The sequence below is a fragment of the Mustelus asterias genome, chromosome 4 (genome assembly GCF_964213995.1).
Source record: "Mustelus asterias chromosome 4, sMusAst1.hap1.1, whole genome shotgun sequence".
Lineage (NCBI taxonomy): Eukaryota > Metazoa > Chordata > Chondrichthyes > Carcharhiniformes > Triakidae > Mustelus > Mustelus asterias.
The window spans coordinates 101,901,500-101,919,575 of NC_135804.1; the positions used below are offsets into that span (position 1 = coordinate 101,901,500).

Here is an 18,076-nt window from a genome sequence, read left to right on the forward strand (position 1 = left end):
CATTACATTCCATTAGGTCACTCTTGTGCACAGCGACCAATACGACCCCTCACGAGCGGATGTTTTCATTTCCCAGGAAGTCCTCCTCGGGTACTTCGCTCCCGGATTGGCTGATGTCCCCGGGACCCGTCCTGCTTCGGAAGCATGTCCGGACCCATAAGGCAGATCCCTTGGTCGAGGAGGTCCAACTGCTCCATGCTAATCCCCAATATGCTTATGTAGCGTACCCTGATGGGCGGGAGGACACGGTTTCTGTCCGTGACTTGGCACCCGCGGGTGCCCCGGAGGTCACCATGTCCTTCCGCCCCACGGTCCCTGGTGTCGTCCATTCGGAGACTGCTACGCCTCTTCCTCCCTCAGTCCCTGTCCCCAATGTAGTGTGCCCAGAGACTGTTGCAGCCCCCCACCCCCCAGCTCCGGTTCCCACTGTTCCCCATACGCCACCAGGGCCACTGCTCATTCCTCTCGCCCCTATGTACAGCTCGCTTGAGTCGCCGGAGCCGTCGCCACGCAGTACCCGACGACTGGACGGGACGACGGATCGGTCCGCTTCACACCACCCAGCGCCTTCTCTCGACGCTCACTGTACGGAGCCTGGGCCGACATCGCTCCCTGCTTGGACGACTCTGCGACCTGCACTACGACGATCGCGACGACGGATCAAGCCACCGGTTCGTCTGGACTTGTGATATTGTTTCCGCTTCACCCCCGTGTTGTTTTTTTAAAAGGAAGGGGTGAATGTGGTGGACCTCAGTTGTGCCTTTGTCCTATATGGACCACCATTGTGTGTGTTTGTCATACCTGGACACATCCCCTTCCAGTTTGGTTCCTCCCCTCAGCACCTAGTATAAAGGTGGCTGTCTCCTCCCCCTTGTTCAGTCCAGGTCGGTTAATTGTTGGGATCTGCTCCTGATTCTGTTGTGAATAAAAGCCTACACTTATATTGGCATATCGGTCGTCTTTCACCTTATTGATAGCGCATCACTGTCCAAGATAGATTGTGGAAATCTGGAAAAGATGCATCATTATATTAATGTAATAGTCACGACTGTAATACAAGACAGTGATTGTGCCTCATTGTGAACTATCGCTCTATAATTGATTATTTTGGATAAGTGCTTTCTAAGACTTTTAGGAAAGAGTTGTCATATTAGAGAATGGTACTGATTCGGTGAAAATAAGTGAACCTATCAATGCACACGTAATGCTTTACCATCGGGAGTTTGGAGACAGGATGGATAATGTTCCATCTATTAATTCAGTGTCGGAGCTGAGTGTGGCAGCAAATGCATTCATCATACATAAATTCAGTGTTCTGCCAAGATATTAAGTATTCTGAGTGTAGGAGCCCAGTTCAATGGAGCATGAACAGATAATTGTGAATGCAGCTCTCATACAGCCTTGTTGTGACGATCTGCCTATAACTACTGAAGTGTGATACATTAAGTGAAAACATCTCTTTTCTTTGTAAAGCTATCTCTACAGTACCTATCACACACAGTCAAGCTATCCCCTCAACAAAAGAGAGTAAACACCTCCACCTAACGAATGTTCAAGCTGTGACCATACAGTCCAGAACGTCATACAAGTCAACTACCCTGGTTTCATGCTGACTGCCATTGCTTTAGCGGCTTGGTCCATGTGTCAGAATGTGCTACCAAAACTAATTGCAAGTCAGGACCTCTTTCTTCATACATCCTGCTGTGAATCATTACATACTGTGGATGGAATTCTTTAAGAGTTTTAACAACACCAGGTTAAAGTCCAACAGGTTTATTTGGTAGCAAATACCATTAGCTTTCGGAGCGCTGCTCCTTTGTCAGATGGAGTGGATATCTGCTCTCAAACAGGGCACAGAGACACAAAATCAAGTTACAGAATACTGATTAGAATGCGAATCCCTACAACCAACCAGATCTTAAAGATCCATCTACCAGGTACACGGTACCTACTCTTGCAACTCGGCCAACGTTGTCTACCTGATAAGCTGCAGGAAAGGATGTCCCGAGGCATGGTACATTGGGGAAACCATGCAGACGCTACGACAACGGATGAATGAACACCGCTCGACAATCACCAGGCAAGACTGTTCTCTTCCTGTCGGGGAGCACTTCAGCAGTCACGGGCATTCAGCCTCTGATCTTCAGGTAAGCGTTCTTCAAGGCGGCCTTCACGACACACGACAGCGCAGAGTCGCTGAGCAGAAACTGATAGCCAAGTTCCGCACACATGAGGATGGCCTAAACCGGGATGTTGGATTTATGTCACATTATCAGTAACCCCCACAGCTTGCCTCCTGGACTTGCTGCTATCCTGTCTGGAGACAATACATATCTCTTTAACCTGTGCTTAATGCTCCCTCCACCCACATTGGCTGTAGGGATTCGCATTCTAATCAGTACTCTGTAACTTGATTTTGTGTCTCTGTGCCCTGTTTGAGAGCAGATATCCACTCCATCTGACGAAGGAGCAGCGCTCCGAAAGCTAATGGCATTTGCTACCAAATAAACCTGTTGGACTTTAACCTGGTGTTGTTAAAACTCTTACTGTGTTCACCCCAGTCCAACGCCGGCATTTCCACATGATGGAATTCTTGCCAGAACAGGAATTTCTACCTGCAATATGAAATGGCTGACATCACTCAAAGAAGCAGCAACATTGATGGAGGAGGGAGAAAAAGAGGGGGAGGGGAGCAGGATTCATAAAATATTCTATCACAGCACTAGTATGTAAGGATGTTCTAGGTCATGCATAACAGACTGAGTTAAGGAGTAGCACGGAAAATGCCCTTGCTTCTCTGTTTGAAACTTGCTAATGTTTTCTGTTTTTATAAAAGATCTGTTGACTTTTAGCCTGGATTTTCCTTCAAACATCCCCCCAACCTTCACTTTCTAGCAGTCTAGAGGTGGTATTGCAAATAAAATTGGGCAGAGAGGCCCTCTACCAAAAGTCTACCCCAAATATAACCAGCATCATCTCTCTCCAATAAGCCTGCTGATCTGTCGATAAAATTGTGCCCAGATGTATTTAACTGAAATGGGGGGGGGGGGGAGCTCAGTCCCCTCAACATTTTCTTACGTTTACACTCACCATCCCTGTGGTAACTGTCCCTTTAAAAGATCACAGCTGAAGAGGGTCAGTTGGCTTGAGGGATCAACTGGGACTGAGAGTGGGTAATCACTCCAGGGGGTGGAGTCCAATATTGAGCAAAAGACATATAGAAAACATGTTGGGACTGAGGCAGCTGGTGGGTTGTTCCGGGGCAGCCAAGGGGTTGTCGGCCTCTGTACCGTTTTTCCTTGTTAATAAATACTTGTTGTGTTCCTGACAAAGTCTGTGAGCATGCATCATTACATTGGCAACGAGGATAGAACGAGTTTTGAGTATTCCTTGTGCCTAAAATGTGTGATCCTATCTCTTACGGCAAGTGCAGTGCTGCTGACTCAGTTTCAAGAGGTTGCGAGATTTGCAGGTCGAACTGTGTCAACGGAGCTATCGAAGACCAAGTTGGTGATCATTTCAGCGAAACCAGACTCAGGATATGGGGTATGTCATTTAGAACTGAGATGAGGAGAAACCTCTTCACTCCAAGGGTAGTGAACCTGTGAAATTCTCTATCACAGAATGCTGTGGAGGCCATGTCATGGAATATATTTAAGAAGGAAATGGATAGATTCCTAGACACTAAAGGGATATGGGGAGAACGGGGTAGTATGAGGATCAGCCATGATCATATTGAATGGTGGAGCAGGCTCTGCATGACCTTCTCCTTTATTCTTTGTTTCTATTTAAATGTTTCAAGTTTATGACCTTTCATCAGAACTGAAGAAAGACAGAAATGTAAGAGTATTTAAACCAGTGAAAGAGTGGAGAGGGCAGGAAGAACAAAGGAGCAGTTATGTAATTAATCTAATCTTGTTTCTTTCTTTATCGCTTCATGTTGTATTCAGAACATTTTTATGCAGCACTTGGGCACAACCTTTGTTTCTTTACTATGTCCATTGCTCTCTTTTGATTCTGCATCATGAAATCAAATCTTCTCTGGTGTGCACCACCAGAGCACTGACCTTCGCCTTTGTTCTTCCTGCATCCTCTTCCCTTCCACTGGTTTAAATTCTGTTATCTTTCTGCTTTCTTCAGTTCTGATAAAAGATCATCGACTTGAACACTGGGTAGAAGTCTCCCAAGGCCCAATGGCAGGCATGAGGGAAGAATATGGCGGGAGGCCAAGAAATCAGTTTCAAGCTGCCATGAAATTCCAAGCAGAGCTTCTGTTGGTGCCCATCGTGGCAGTAGGAAAGCCCAATGGAGCCTGCTAATAGAATGTTTTGAAGGCCTGTCCAGAATCTTCCACCCATGACTGATTCTCCGCAATGCCAGCCTTAAAACACACCAATGTGAAACACGTTAGTAATAAGGTGGTGTGCAGATGTCAGGACCCACCTTAGTAATGCCTGGGCTGCCTCCCAAGTTCAGGATGGAGGCCGTTAGCAATTCTAGACCATTGCAAGTGGACCTTCCAGATTCAATGTCCTGGAGCAGATCCATCTTCCAGTCTCAGAATGTTCCTGGAGATCCATCTTCTTTCTCAAGAGGTCCATCTTCCTGTCTCAGTGCTGCAGGAAATCTAACTTCATTTTCAGGAGGTCCACCTTCTTTCTTCAATGGCGGGCCGGGCCAGTGATATTGGACGCATTTTCAACATGGCGCTTGGACATGACTACAGACTATGCGCCATTAAACCTGTCCCGCCATGGAATACACCCAGTTGCATAATTAATAAGGTCAAGACCAGAGAATATGGCATGTTTCCTGCTAGCCTCCTCAGTAGAAAATGTTCCACGTTCCCAACCTGCTACCACACTTAGTCCCAGAATGGGAGAATTCTACCCATTCTCTTTGTTTCTCTCCACGGATGCTGCCTGACCTGTTGCGTTTTTCCACTTTCTTTTGTTCTAACTATTTTCTAGCTCTTGGCTCACAGCCCTGTAGGTTACGGCACTTCAAGTACATATCCTGCACTTTTGAAATAAAGGGCCCGGTTTTACCAAAATTTCATGCCCGTTTTCGCTGTCAGCGCCGCCTTTCACTTTCGCGCTCGGGCGCGCTGAGTGCTGTCGACTTCGAATTGCGCATGTGCAGTTCGGGGCTCCAACAGATGCAAATGCGCTAGGCCCCGCCCACTGGACCCGCGCCGAAAAAAAGTGTATGGGGGCGCTGGAGCGCGGCTGCCGGGCGCGGGTCTGATTTATGACCGCACCCGGCACTTAGAGCCGATTTGGTAAAATCGACCCCATAATCAGGGTTTATCTCTCTCTCACCCCTTTCGGCAGTGAGTTCCGGGCTCATATCTGGATGAAAACATTTCTCCTCAACGTTCCTTTAAACCTTCTACCAATTATTTTAAAACTCTGATGATGACATTGGGTCCTTCCTATCCCATCTATTGTAATCTATTGTAAAGTCCCTTATACAAAGAACAAAGAGCAAAGAAAAGTACAGCACAGGAACGGGCCCTTCAGCCCTCCAAGCCTGTGTTGATCACGATACCCTAACTAAACTAAAAAAAACCTTCTGTCCTTACTTGGTCCGTATCCCTCTATTCCCTCCTTATTCATGTACCTATCCAGATGCCTCTTAAATGTTGCTAAAGTGCCTGCTTTCACCACCTCCACTGGCAGCATGTTCCAGGAACCCACCACTCTCTGCGTGAATAACTTCTTCTGCATATATCCCTTAAACTTTCCCCCTCTCACTTTGAACCTGTTTCCCCTTGTAATTGGCACTTCCATCCTGGGGAAAGGCCTCTGACTATCCACCCTGTTGATGGCTTTCATAATTTTGTAGACCTCTATAAGGTCTGCCCTCAATCTGTGTCTTTCCAGTGAAAACAATCCTAGTTTATTCAACCTCGCATATAATCAACACCCTCGAGACAAGATAACATCCTGGTGAACCTTCTTTGCGCTCTCTCCAAAGCTTCCAAGTCTTTCTGGTAGTGTATAATTTGATACATCTCAATTAAATCATTCCTCAGCCTCCTGTGTTCCAAAGAAAATAACCATGTTGCTTGTAGCATTGTCACTGCCACAAAAGACAATGGTATCCATTGCTATTCCTTACAATGCTGGTACATGCTCAGTTGTGCTAATGGGCTGAATGATAGCAGATCGCAGAGTTCCAAGTAGGACCTTTGAAGAGACAATTTGACAAATTAACATACACATTTTTGATATGGAACTCAGGTTTCCGGTGTGCATTTCAATATGAGATGCTTCTTGTCCCCTATTAAGGTAACTGCTTATGAGCACCTGTTTATGACTGCAGTGATCTGTCTGCATCCATATGGGCAAGGGTATTGCCTCAGCATTCATTGCAATTTATTCTGAAGATTATCCTGGCCTGGGCAATTAGTTACTTGGATTAGATGTAGCTCCAGGGCAATCTGGGTTATTTCCCCATGTTGTTGGCTTTTGGGTCACAACATTAGAATGTAGATGCCACGTTGGCACCATTCCCTTTCTGGCCAACATGGTTGGTCTGGCACATTAACCATGCAAAGATGGAGCTACTCATCTGAATTGTAAATATTCATCCAAGAGATTATCTCCCCTGTTTTCCCAGCCACTCATCCAGTGTGGTGTATATGGTGGCCTGGATATGATGCATATTGTTTTCTCACATAGCTGGTGGGGGCTGCTGATCTCTGCTAAGGTTTTAGGAAGAAGTTGTCAAATTCCAGAAAAAAACAACACTGACTACAAGTCACAGGCTGTGATGCAGTGAATGGCAACTGTAGAAACAGGATTCTCAGTTTCCCCCATTATAGCCAGTAGCCGATCCAATCTTACGAGGGCTCCCCTGATAACGTTCTCGACATCTGCGATCCCCATATTGAAATAAAATCAGGTCTCATTGCATCATTGGATCCTAATTTGTACGTATTGAAAACCCTTCTGTTTCTCCTCAGTGAGAGATCCACTGGCCCCCGTTCTTGCTTCTGTTAATAATTTGGTGGGGAGGAATGCAGTGGATTTTGGGCAGGATTGCCATTTCAACTGCTCTTCAACCATTTCCTATTCCTAGCTGAGCATGTAGGGATAAAATCGAGGTTAGTGATCCAGGAAAGGTACCATAATAATTTCACTGAGTGTTTCCCACATTGACCAAATATATTGGGCCATAATTTGTAGCGGCAGGGCAAAGGATGGCCTTTATTTGCCCATCTAATCCTGAGGCGATTTTGCAGCACAAGTTCCAAAAGTTCAAGCTCATAACGTCACACCAAAGGAAACTAAATATCTGGGACCTGAGAGAACAGGGCAAGTAATTGTGTATCTGCTTAAACAATCAGATTAAAGGTTTGTAAATTCACAACATACTGACTGAGACGGAATGTTAATGTCAGCTCAGGTACGGTTAGAGAAATAAAGAAAGGCAAAGAAAAATTGAAGTAGGAGAGAGAAAATGGAGACAGGAAAGAAGCTTAACTTATTTTAAATTTTTAAAATCTCCAACAATAATTAAAATTTGAAGGACTGAAACACCACACTTGTAATGTATAATTTTCAGTGCTGGAGGGGTTCTTTGGCAGTGTTCAATGAACACTTAGAACATTATTGAAAGAATCTCTGACAGCTAATCTAAGCTTAATTAAATATGCAAGGACATTAAATGACTCCAAGACTCCCAACATTTCAGACTAGTCCTAATTCTTTGTGCCAAGTTTAGTTTGTACCTACTGCATAAATACAGCAACTCCATGCTATCCAATGCATTTTAATAGTAAATCACATAGCAAGATGCTGGGCTAAACTTTGTGGAGGTGGAAAGAAATCCATTGGAACTGAAAGCAGGAATAACATTGCTTCAACTGATGACAGAACCCAGGGCGTTGCCATTTGGGCCATCACCCAAATCGGACAACCGGCAACCTAGCAGCCTCAGCAGTGCGACAGCTAGCAATGGCCATTGCTGAGACTGCAACTCAAAGAAGAGGATGCTTCAATAGCTGGGCTTCCTTGATGAAAGGTTAGCTGGGCTGGGGAATGCTGGTGGGCGGGAGGGTGAGGTGGGGTAGGTATTAAGGTCATGAAACACTGTCGGTGCTAATGCCATGAGGGACCCCACTGTGGGCAATGGTGTGCCCATAATGGAGAGTCCCCATGTCCCAGTTGCCTTCCTGCATCATTTTGCCAGCCTCTCTGTCTGTCAGCCCACTGCCAAAGGGCCTAGCTTTCATTTTAAGTTAATGCTGGAGTGGCACATCTCAGACAACAGATTTTGCAGTTCTGCATTTAACCACACATTGACCCTTGCCCAAAGTTTCTTTGCCATTTGTGCATTTCTAACATTATGTGCCATTAGCTTTGACAGAAGACCATGGCTCATTACCTTTGCTGATAATTGTCTTCCACTAGCTAAAGTAGCCCATTATTATAGTCCCGTTGTTCTTACAACATTCCACATTCTTTATGAATGTTCCCCTTTATCCCATCTCCCTGTTTGGTTAACTATAAGGCATCTGCAAGAATTGTATTATTTCCCTTTCTATTCCTTAATTTAATGCATTTGGTTTCTGTCTTAGAGCACCACCCTGAAACATCCTTATCTTCTGGTGCTGTGATAGAACTTTTTATTAATATTTCTACATCATCCATTTCCTTCTGTTTTATCATTCTTGATTTTTTTTATGACTTGTTTTTTGTTCCTTCCTGCACATGTGAAATAGTATTCAGTTAAATTTTCAGGAATTTTGTCTAATTTATGTTTGGGGAACAGGTGGAAACAGTGGAAGCCTTTCCTCAGCAGAGTAAATGGGTCAGATATATTGTATAATAGATATGAAAGATAGAGGACTAACCCTAATGAGCCCCAGGGGCTTTTCTCACCCACGCTTTCTTATGTTATTATGCCCTCAATGTAAGTCTGCAGTCTTTAATTTAGCTCATATACACTCCCCAAAACTTTCAAACTCCCACTCCTCTACTTAGCTCACCTGAGCATACAGGTAGTCAAATGCTACGGGATCTCTCCTCAGAAGGTCCACAGGGTCCTTTGGAAAGAAGGTGATTCTGAGGATGCACTTCATGGTGTTAAAGTGACTACGCTGCACAACCTAAAGGAGATTCACAACAGAAATTGAACACAGGATAGGTGCATTGGAGTCTCAGTAAAAATATTAAAGTAAGCAGCTCACGCTCCATGACAAACGGAAGTTAGCCAATTCATAAAATTCGAACTGAAAACAATTATTCATGAATATATCAAACTTTAAAAGCATATTTTACACAGGTCAACATCAGTTTGGCCTGTTTATGCTCCGCAGATGTGTAATGACATACATATTAAATTTAGGCTTTAAAATTAAAATAGACATTTGCAGGATACTCAGCAATTTAATTGGTTACATATTGCTCTTTCACCACTGTCACATGCAGTCCAAAGCATCCCTGCCTGATGATTTAAACTTCTCTTCTCGTGGTAATCAACAGGTTTCCTTGCCTGTGTTTGATGTGATGCCATGAGAGTTTACGGGGTCCAGAGTTGATGTTGAGGATTCTCAGGGTAACCCTCTATCGATTGTATACCACTGTGAGGATACAGATATGGAGCTGACTCCATCCTAGATTTCTGTCCATCTCAACACCAATCCTGGCTCTGCATCATATGCCTTCTTACATCACTGTGTGGGCAGTACTAATTTCACAGTTATGCACACAAAGGTTACAAAGTTGATTGGAGTAAGAAGGGGAAATGTCATGTGGCGCAAAATAGGGATACTTTTCCGATGGGGGTAAGGCACATTATTGGCTTAATTCTGCACTTGCCTATGACCTAGGAATGTCTGATGGGCAGTATATGGGATGTTTTACTCTGGATCTAACCCATATTACTCCTTAACTGGGAATGCTTTATATGGACATTCGAGACAGGAGACAGGGTTTGGGTATACCACTACCCCACCAAAATAAATGCCCTTCACGCCTCCAAGCTCATCACTAACAAGAGCAGAAAATTCTTCCCAGAAAGTGCCGCTGGGTGGTCGGCCTGAGATGACTAAGGAGAAGAACAAAACGAAAGGAAAAGAAATAAAAATAAAAAGTAACATTTGCTTCCTTACAAAAAATGTCTTTATACAGCCTTTAAAAAATAGGCCCTGGTGCATCAGTGGATAAAGTACTGTAATGATATTGTAGATGGTAATTGCCAGACTGACCAAATTCCAAAGAGAAACTTGATCAAGCTATCATAACAATTTATGGCAATTCACACCATGAACCTGCTGCAGCGAGGTCAGAGAATTTGGCACCCAATCAAATCTCTGTTCACTGCAGTGGGATGGGAAAATCCCAGGGCGTGAACGGCCCTAACATTCTGGCCTTAATCTATAAAAATTGCAGCAATGTTACCAAAAGACATTGATTGTTGCTCTGGGAGAGGTACCTCACAAGGCTTCTCCCTCTCTCACTTGATAAACATAGAATCCTTACAGGGCAGAAGAGGCCATTCAGCCCACCCAGGCCTATCCCCATTACCTCATGTATTTTCCCTGCTAATCCCCCTGACACTAAAGGTCAATTTAGCATGGCAATCCACCTAACACACAAATCTTTGGACTGTGGGAGGAAACCCACGCAAACATGGGGAGAACGTGCGAACTTCACAGAGGCAGTCACCCAAGGCCGGAATTGAACCCAGTTCTTTGGCACTTTGAGGATAAATGATACCAAGGCTTGTAACAACATCTTGCTTTTTGGATAAAAGCAAATTACCACGGATGCTAGAGTTTGAAATCAAAAGAGAAAATGCTGGAAAATCTCAGGCGGTCTGGCAGCATCTTGCTTTTTGGAACAGACAAACATGTTTCTGAGGGTGGCTCAAGATCATTTTGCTTCTTTCACAGGCACAGCATTCTATACACAGCATTCTCCTGGATGGTCACTCAATGGATACAGCTTTCAATCTGTCCTTAAATATGCTTTTTCCTCTTTAAACCCCATTGTTGTTCAATTTCACACACACCCCTGCATGACCTTGTTCACAGTATTTCACAGTGATATTGGGAAAATGTGATATTTCTTTACATTACACCATATAATATAAAATTGAGCCAAATATAGCAAGAGTTCTAAAGGTATATTATTGCATTGGTGATGATACAAAAACGAGCAATAAGAATGATCATTGTGTGAGAGGAATGAACTACAAAGAAAAATGAAAGTAAACCTCAAAAACATCTATTATTTATTAAATCTGACATTTTGTGTGTGTGCTGTGCTGTTTTGAAAATTCTGTAATGGGAAAGTGCACCATAACATTGTTCATATTTATTTGCAATACCTTCTATGTTACTCTTCTCTTTCCCCTCAGTCCAGCTTCTGAACCTGATCTAACTTTGCTTTTCTTACTGTGCACTCAAATCATGATCTATTATTCTCTCCCTGCCCAAGCCCCAGCTTGCTTTATCCATCACCCACTATCCCATAACTCAGCTGCAACATCTCCATTGCATTTACTGACCTCTAACTTCTTTTAATTTGTTCAGGTTATGTGAGAATCGCTGCAGGCCAGTTATTGCCCTTCCCTGATTACTCTTGGGCAGGCCATGCTGAGCTGCTTTCTTGAACTGCTGTAGATCATGTGATGTTGGTACATCCAGGGTGTTGCAAGGGAGACAATCCCATGATTTTGACCCAGTGACAGCTAAAGAACTGTGATGTATTTTCAAGTCAGGATGGTGCTTGATTTGGAAGGAAACTTGCCAGTGGGGTATCTACTGCCCTTGTTCTTCTAAGTGGTAGAGATAATGGGAGGTGCTCCTTTATCTGCTTTGCCTCTAATCACTCTTTACTTTCCCCATTACCTATATTTCCCCTCCATCTTTTTTCACCAACCTCTTCTGATCTTCACCATTAAAGTTTGCGCTTGGACTTGCTATGATTATCTTCTGCTTCTAACCTCTACGTGCATTGTTATGGGAAATCAACAGGCATTAAATAATCAAGATGAATGGGTCCCAGAACATTGCAGGGTAAATCGACCCAGTGAATTATAAGAACATAAACTTCATATTAAAGTAAATTATGTTGAAAAGAGAGGATGGAAACAAATTCTTTATTCAGAAAGTGATATGCATTTGATGGCTGATTTCAACTCTTAGCAAGTGTCTTTCAGGTGGGAGCTGAGGCAGACAGCAAACAATCAAGCCCCGCCGCAGTGTCAGGACAGGTATGGTGAGGGTGGCACAATGGATTTCCCACACAGGTCTCTGGTTACAATTACAGTCGGATAAGATCAGCATGTGCATTGAAGGATCCTGCTCCTTTCCAGTGTGCCTTTTGTCTGTTCAAAAGAGCAGGTTAAAATTCTGATTGGTATGACCAGGTGAGGAGGACAGATTTGGCCAAATTAAAGTGCTTAAAAAAGATAAACAAAGTTCACGGTTTGTAGCTGGCATTTTTGTCAGGCTGCGAGGGCCTTGCTTTAAGCGTTGAGGTGGTTTAAAATTATAGCTGGTGTTCCTTACTTCTCTGGAGATGCAGCTGTAAAACTGAAGTTTTCCTTTAAAAACTGTCTCCTGCAACACTGAAGACACATTCAAATTTAGTAGACAGGGCTCAGCTTTTGGACGGAGAGAGAGCAGGAAGCTTTCATTTGCTCAACTGTTGCTGATGTTCTGCAAACCATGTGCTAAAATGCACAGAAATGCAGCTTGGCATTTCAGGCGACTTCTCCATCCAACTGTCAGTTTCGAATTGTATATTCCAACTAAAATTTGATTGAAACATGTCTGAATGTTATGTTATCTTTGTTCAAGTAATTAGTCTCAGGATAGTTTGTTTCCAATTGTTGACTATTGTAGGCTGCCAAATATGTCTTTGATAAAGCTGGCAGAGGGTTGTTTACAATTCCCATTGGGGTATCATTGTTTGAAACAAGTTTCTGTGTGATCTATGATGATGTAGATTAGGCTCGGCCACTTTGCTGGAGGCTGAAATCGCTTTAGTCTGTTTCAAAAAGTCTGTATTTTCAAAGTCTAATTCTTGCTTCGAGCCAATGAATTAAAAATCAATATTTAACATAAGCACGTCTGTTAACACATTCCATATGAAGGAGGTGGTTTCAGGACGTGAAAGTTGGTTGAACAATTTTAACTATCCACCTACATGATTTCATAAGGTTAAAAATCGATCCTTTGGAACAATCTACCTCTTCATTACTTCTATCCCCAATTTGACCTCTGGTTCTGCTGATGCATCCTTCAATGCAGCCTCCAGCCAGCATAACCAAGGACCCCAAGCACCCCAGACATACTCTCTTCCACTTTCTTCCATTGGAAAAAAGATGCAAAAGTCTGAGATCACTTACCAATCGACTCAAAGCAGCTTCTTCCCCGCTATCATGACTTTTGAATGGACCTACCTTATATTAAGTTGATCTTTCTCTACATCCTAATTATGACTATAGCACTACATTCTGCACCCTCTCCTTTCCTTCTCTCCTCTGTACTCTATGAACGGCATGCTTTGTCTGTATAGCACGCAAGAAACAATACTTTTCACTGTATCCCAATACATGTGACAATAATAAATCAAATCAAATCAATATAATAGTGGTGCTAGGACTAGCCACGTAGGGCTGAATTTTAAAAACTTAGTCCACACAGAAAAGGTAGGATTAGCAGGTCAGGAAACCACTAGAATCTCCAGCAGGCTTTGCTGAGGCTTTGAGCCATGGTATTCGTGTCCTGCTTCTAGGTTTCCCAGTCAGTTAGAGGGGGCAGGCAGGATGACACACCGCATCTGACTAATTTCGAATTGAAGGAACCCTGCCATGGATTGGAATGGCTGAACTATATATTGATTTTGAACTGTAGAAGAGAGTGCAGAGCATCAGGACGAAGCAGAAATGTGGGGTTAGGGTGGCCCTCCAGGGACATGTACTATAATTGCCGCTGTTGGTGCTGTTAGTGTTGCTGTTCCTCATGTTCTCCATTAGAGTTATAAGTTGCTCCCATACTCTAGTGAAGGTGGATGCAGGAAAGTGCAATTGAAAGTGAATGAAGTCCTATACAGGTGAAGTGACTGGCAGGAAGTGATAGTACTCTCTGAGAAAGAAGTGCTTTGAACAACTGATCAGTTTCACTGATTAAAGACTTCCCAGCCTGCCAGTTTCGCTGAAGAAATTCTTTTTACTTTGCACACGCCTTGGCGATCCTGGTGAGTTGCTGGCAGCTTGGAAAATAGATCAGCTGACTATTATAGCTTGAATCCCTGCTTAAAACATTACTTAATTGCATATTAGAATATATTTAAATACTTTACTCAACAGCTGCAGAAGGTTTCCCTACATGTAAACTTGTTGTAGTGAAACCTAGAAACGACAGGATGATGTTGGCTTCCAACCAGATATCATTAATAGGGATTTAACTTTCGAACACGTCTAAATCCTTTTCCGTTGCCTGTAAAAACTCACCCATCCTCCTGACAAACCGACATCCCCCCGCCCCAACCGCCAATCTCTGAATAACAAGGAAGGACAAAAGATTCAGGATTTTGGTTCCTAATCATTATCTAACATTCCTGCCTGAAGGGTGCAAGTGTTATCTTAGGTGAGGAAGACATCAAACGTGGAAATGGGTGGTTCCAGCCTTTCCTGCACTCAATAATCACACCCAAGCTAGTACACGAAGGATGCCTATGAGTCTCAGGTGGCTGTTTGCACCCAGAGAATTATATCCTAAGATGTCTTACTAGTGTATGGAGAAAAGGTTTTGAAGGAAAATCAGAAGGAAATATGATAAAAATAAAAATAAAAAGAAACAATTGCTGAGACATGAATGTCAGAACAGTTTTATCAGCTATCTGTACCTACCTGTATCAGAGTCTCTGCCTCATGGAGCAGAAGGAGTTTTTTCTCTGGCCCTTCATTGCCCACCTCCAGTACCAGGGCAAAGTGTTCTATGCACCTCAGACACAACTTATCTTGCAGCGTCAGAATCACGTCCTACAAATACACAACACTGTGTAAGTCAGAAGCTGAAAATTTCTAATGCAAAGTTCACAAAGTAGAAACAGTCAATATTATTCAACACCAAAATATGAGCGTTACAATGTGGTAGAAAGATATAGAGCCCGATTCTACCATTTTCATTCTAAGTGCTGAATCTGGGCGCAATTCAGATCCGACTTGGAAACCTGTTCTCAGGCGTCCCCATACGCACTTAGCCTGAAAAAAAAGGCGCGGGTCTGAATCGCGCTGTGGGTGGGGCTTAGCGCGCCTGAAACGATCGGAGCTCTGAACTGTGCATGCGCAGTTAGAAAAAAAATTGAAAAACGGGCTGCTGTCACATCGCTCCCCAGCCGCAGAAAGCGGATAAAGCGGCCCGGGAGTGATGGTCCCCAAATGCATGCAAATGCATTTAAATCGCTGTTGCGCCTGTTTCGGGTGTGAATCGGATCGTGGCCATTCTCGGGCCTCGGTAAAGTGGGCATCTGTGCAAACGTGGGCGCGGATCGCGTTAATGGCCTCACGCCTGACTTTACCACGTTTTTGTGCCCGAAAATGTGCGCGGCGCAATGGTAAAAATCAGGCCCATAGGGTAGAATTTCCAATTATGTTTTCTAGTTTGTCTACTATAACCTGAGTGGAAGAGTTGCGGGAGACAACGGCATGGTGGTATTATCGCTAGACTATTAATTCAGAAACTCAGCTAATGTTCTGGGGACTGAGGTTCGAATCCCGCCACGGCAGAGGTGGAATTTGAACTCAATAAAAAAATATCTGAATTAAGAATCTACTGGTGACTGTGAAACCATTGTCGGAAAACCCATCTGGTTCGCCAATGTCCTTTAGGGAAGAAAGTCTGCTGTCCTTACCTGATCTGGACTACATGTGACTCCAGAGCTGCAGCAATGTGGTTAACTCTCAACTGCCTGAAATGGCTAAGCAATCTACTCAGTACAAGGGCAACTAGGGCAATAAATGCTGGCCAGCCAGCGATACCCATGTCCCATAAATGATTTTAAAAAAGTAATAGAAAGTCTGGAAAAACTCCACTATATTAATTCCATTGACTTAACTTTCCATAATTAATTCTATTATTGTTAGAATTTTGAAGAACTGTGGGAATTATTCAAATTGCCATCTTTGTGCAATGCCAGGTATGGACCTCCACTCAAAATTAAGTTTGCATCATAACTTACTTAATTCCCTTTATCTGTGCTGTTACTCACGTAAACAAATACCTACGAATTAGAAATGGAATGGTGTGAGTATAGTAGAAAATCTTTGTTTTGCAAGAGTGTGAATGCTGAAACCTTTTATACCAATGAACAGAACAAGTGTTCACTCTCATCACAGGCAGTAGTGTTTGTGGTGAACCATAGTTGGTTACCACTATGAGTACTGAACCATAGATGGTCAGCACTATGGGTACTTGTAGATATGTTACTGTTGTCACTGTTGGGGTTAGGGTTGGGGGTGTTCTACCTGTTGATATTGTTCTGTGGTACACTCCAGTTGGCTCCGCCTACCTGGAGGAGTATAAAGGTCACTGCACTGCCTGGTGACCCTTTAGTCTGGGATTGTATTGTATATAGTGTGCTCCATTCTTGTTAGTAATAAAAGCCTTTATTTCCTGGGTACGATCCAGCCTCCCGAGTGATTTAATTGCGCATCAGTGTTAACATCGGATCCATGAATCTGTGATCTTAAGTTTTATACTCCATGTTATCTTTATTTCCTCGCTTGAACACTTGGACAACAATGGAAAATCCAAGAGAAATCTACAGCCATGGAAATAATTTAATTAAGGCGACTAGATTCCACGAAGAGGCAGTGAAACTGGAGAAAAACATGTAATTAAACCGATTTAATCTCACTCTTAATTTCAGGTACACAAACTTAGGAAGCTAGCAAGTTTTAAAAAGAATTGATGTTACAAAATTGGGCCTATCATAGAAACCTCCTTGGGTCAGCAGCATCCATTGGTCCCATATATAGACCAAGCATTATTTCTATGGGAATGGACTGACACTGGCCTTGTAGTAAAATGGTGAAAATGGTGATATTCATGCCCTCTGCACATGCTTCTTCAATTCCTCCAAAGGGACATCAAGCAATTGGTGAGACAAGGTCAGATGTAAATTAATAAACAAGCCTTATTTCATTGTAAGGTGAATATACAGGGTATGTTAAATTTAATTCAATTGGGACAACTTTTCTTTGCATAACGATACAAAATACACAGAACACACATCATTTCTTCACATCAGTGGGCTGTGTTACTTGACTTAAATGAATGGCTTCTAACTGTACACCAACGCTTTCAACTTTGTGAATCCCACTGAAGGGCCACACAGCTTTCTTTTTAACCATCTGAATGGCTGCCTATTGCCCAGATTTCTGTTTGCCAGTTGGGAAAACTCATAGCTCTGCGACCTTTGAAAACGGCTGCCCAAACATCAGGGGGGAGTTTTCTGGTCTCACAGCTACGTGTTTCTCAGTGGCAGGAGGTGGTGTTCTGTTCACTGGCAGTGGGATTCTCTGGTCCCACTCCAGCCAGCCAATCCACCCCCCACCCCCAAGTCCCTGCACCCTTGAAGGCCCCCCACCCTGAACCATGGCAGCAGCTGACTTGCCTTTTTGTACCCTGGTGGTTAGTGCTAAGTGGTACTCACCTCCTCGCTTGCCCTCGCAATCCATGGCACCTGGGCCACACTTCAAGGGACCAATAGTAATTAGCACCCATGTGACTTCCTGCTGAGGAGGGTGGGAACATTCTGTGAGGGGGATGAACTCGCGCCAAACTCGCTAACAAGATTGAAATCAAGTGAATCTCCTGCTAATCAACTTCACTCCCTTTCTGCTTAAGATCCAGTTTGCGCCAGCTATAAGAGACCAAGCCATTTGGTATCAGGCACAAAACCTGTCTTTGGGCCCTGATGCAATTTCCCAGGATTAGCGTGATTTGTGTCTGGCGCAATGCAACTGGAAAATCTGGAACTGTCTAACATAAAGCTCTTAGTGTCTATTGTAGTCATCGCTTTATTGAAAAAACGCCCTCATTCAT

At 43.5% G+C, this 18,076-nt stretch overlaps 1 protein-coding gene across 1 annotated transcript in view; it reads right to left on the reverse strand.

The window, feature by feature from the left end:
• Positions 1 to 18,076, reverse strand: part of frmpd3 (FERM and PDZ domain containing 3) — a 191,949-nt gene that overhangs the window by 81,092 nt on the left and 92,781 nt on the right. Inside the window, exons 7-8 of the mRNA XM_078212052.1 lie at positions 14,878 to 15,009; positions 8,999 to 9,118 (exon numbers count right to left, since the gene is read on the reverse strand). Coding sequence (XP_078068178.1) covers positions 8,999 to 9,118; positions 14,878 to 15,009 — 252 coding nt within the window. The remainder of the gene's footprint in view (positions 1 to 8,998; positions 9,119 to 14,877; positions 15,010 to 18,076) is intronic.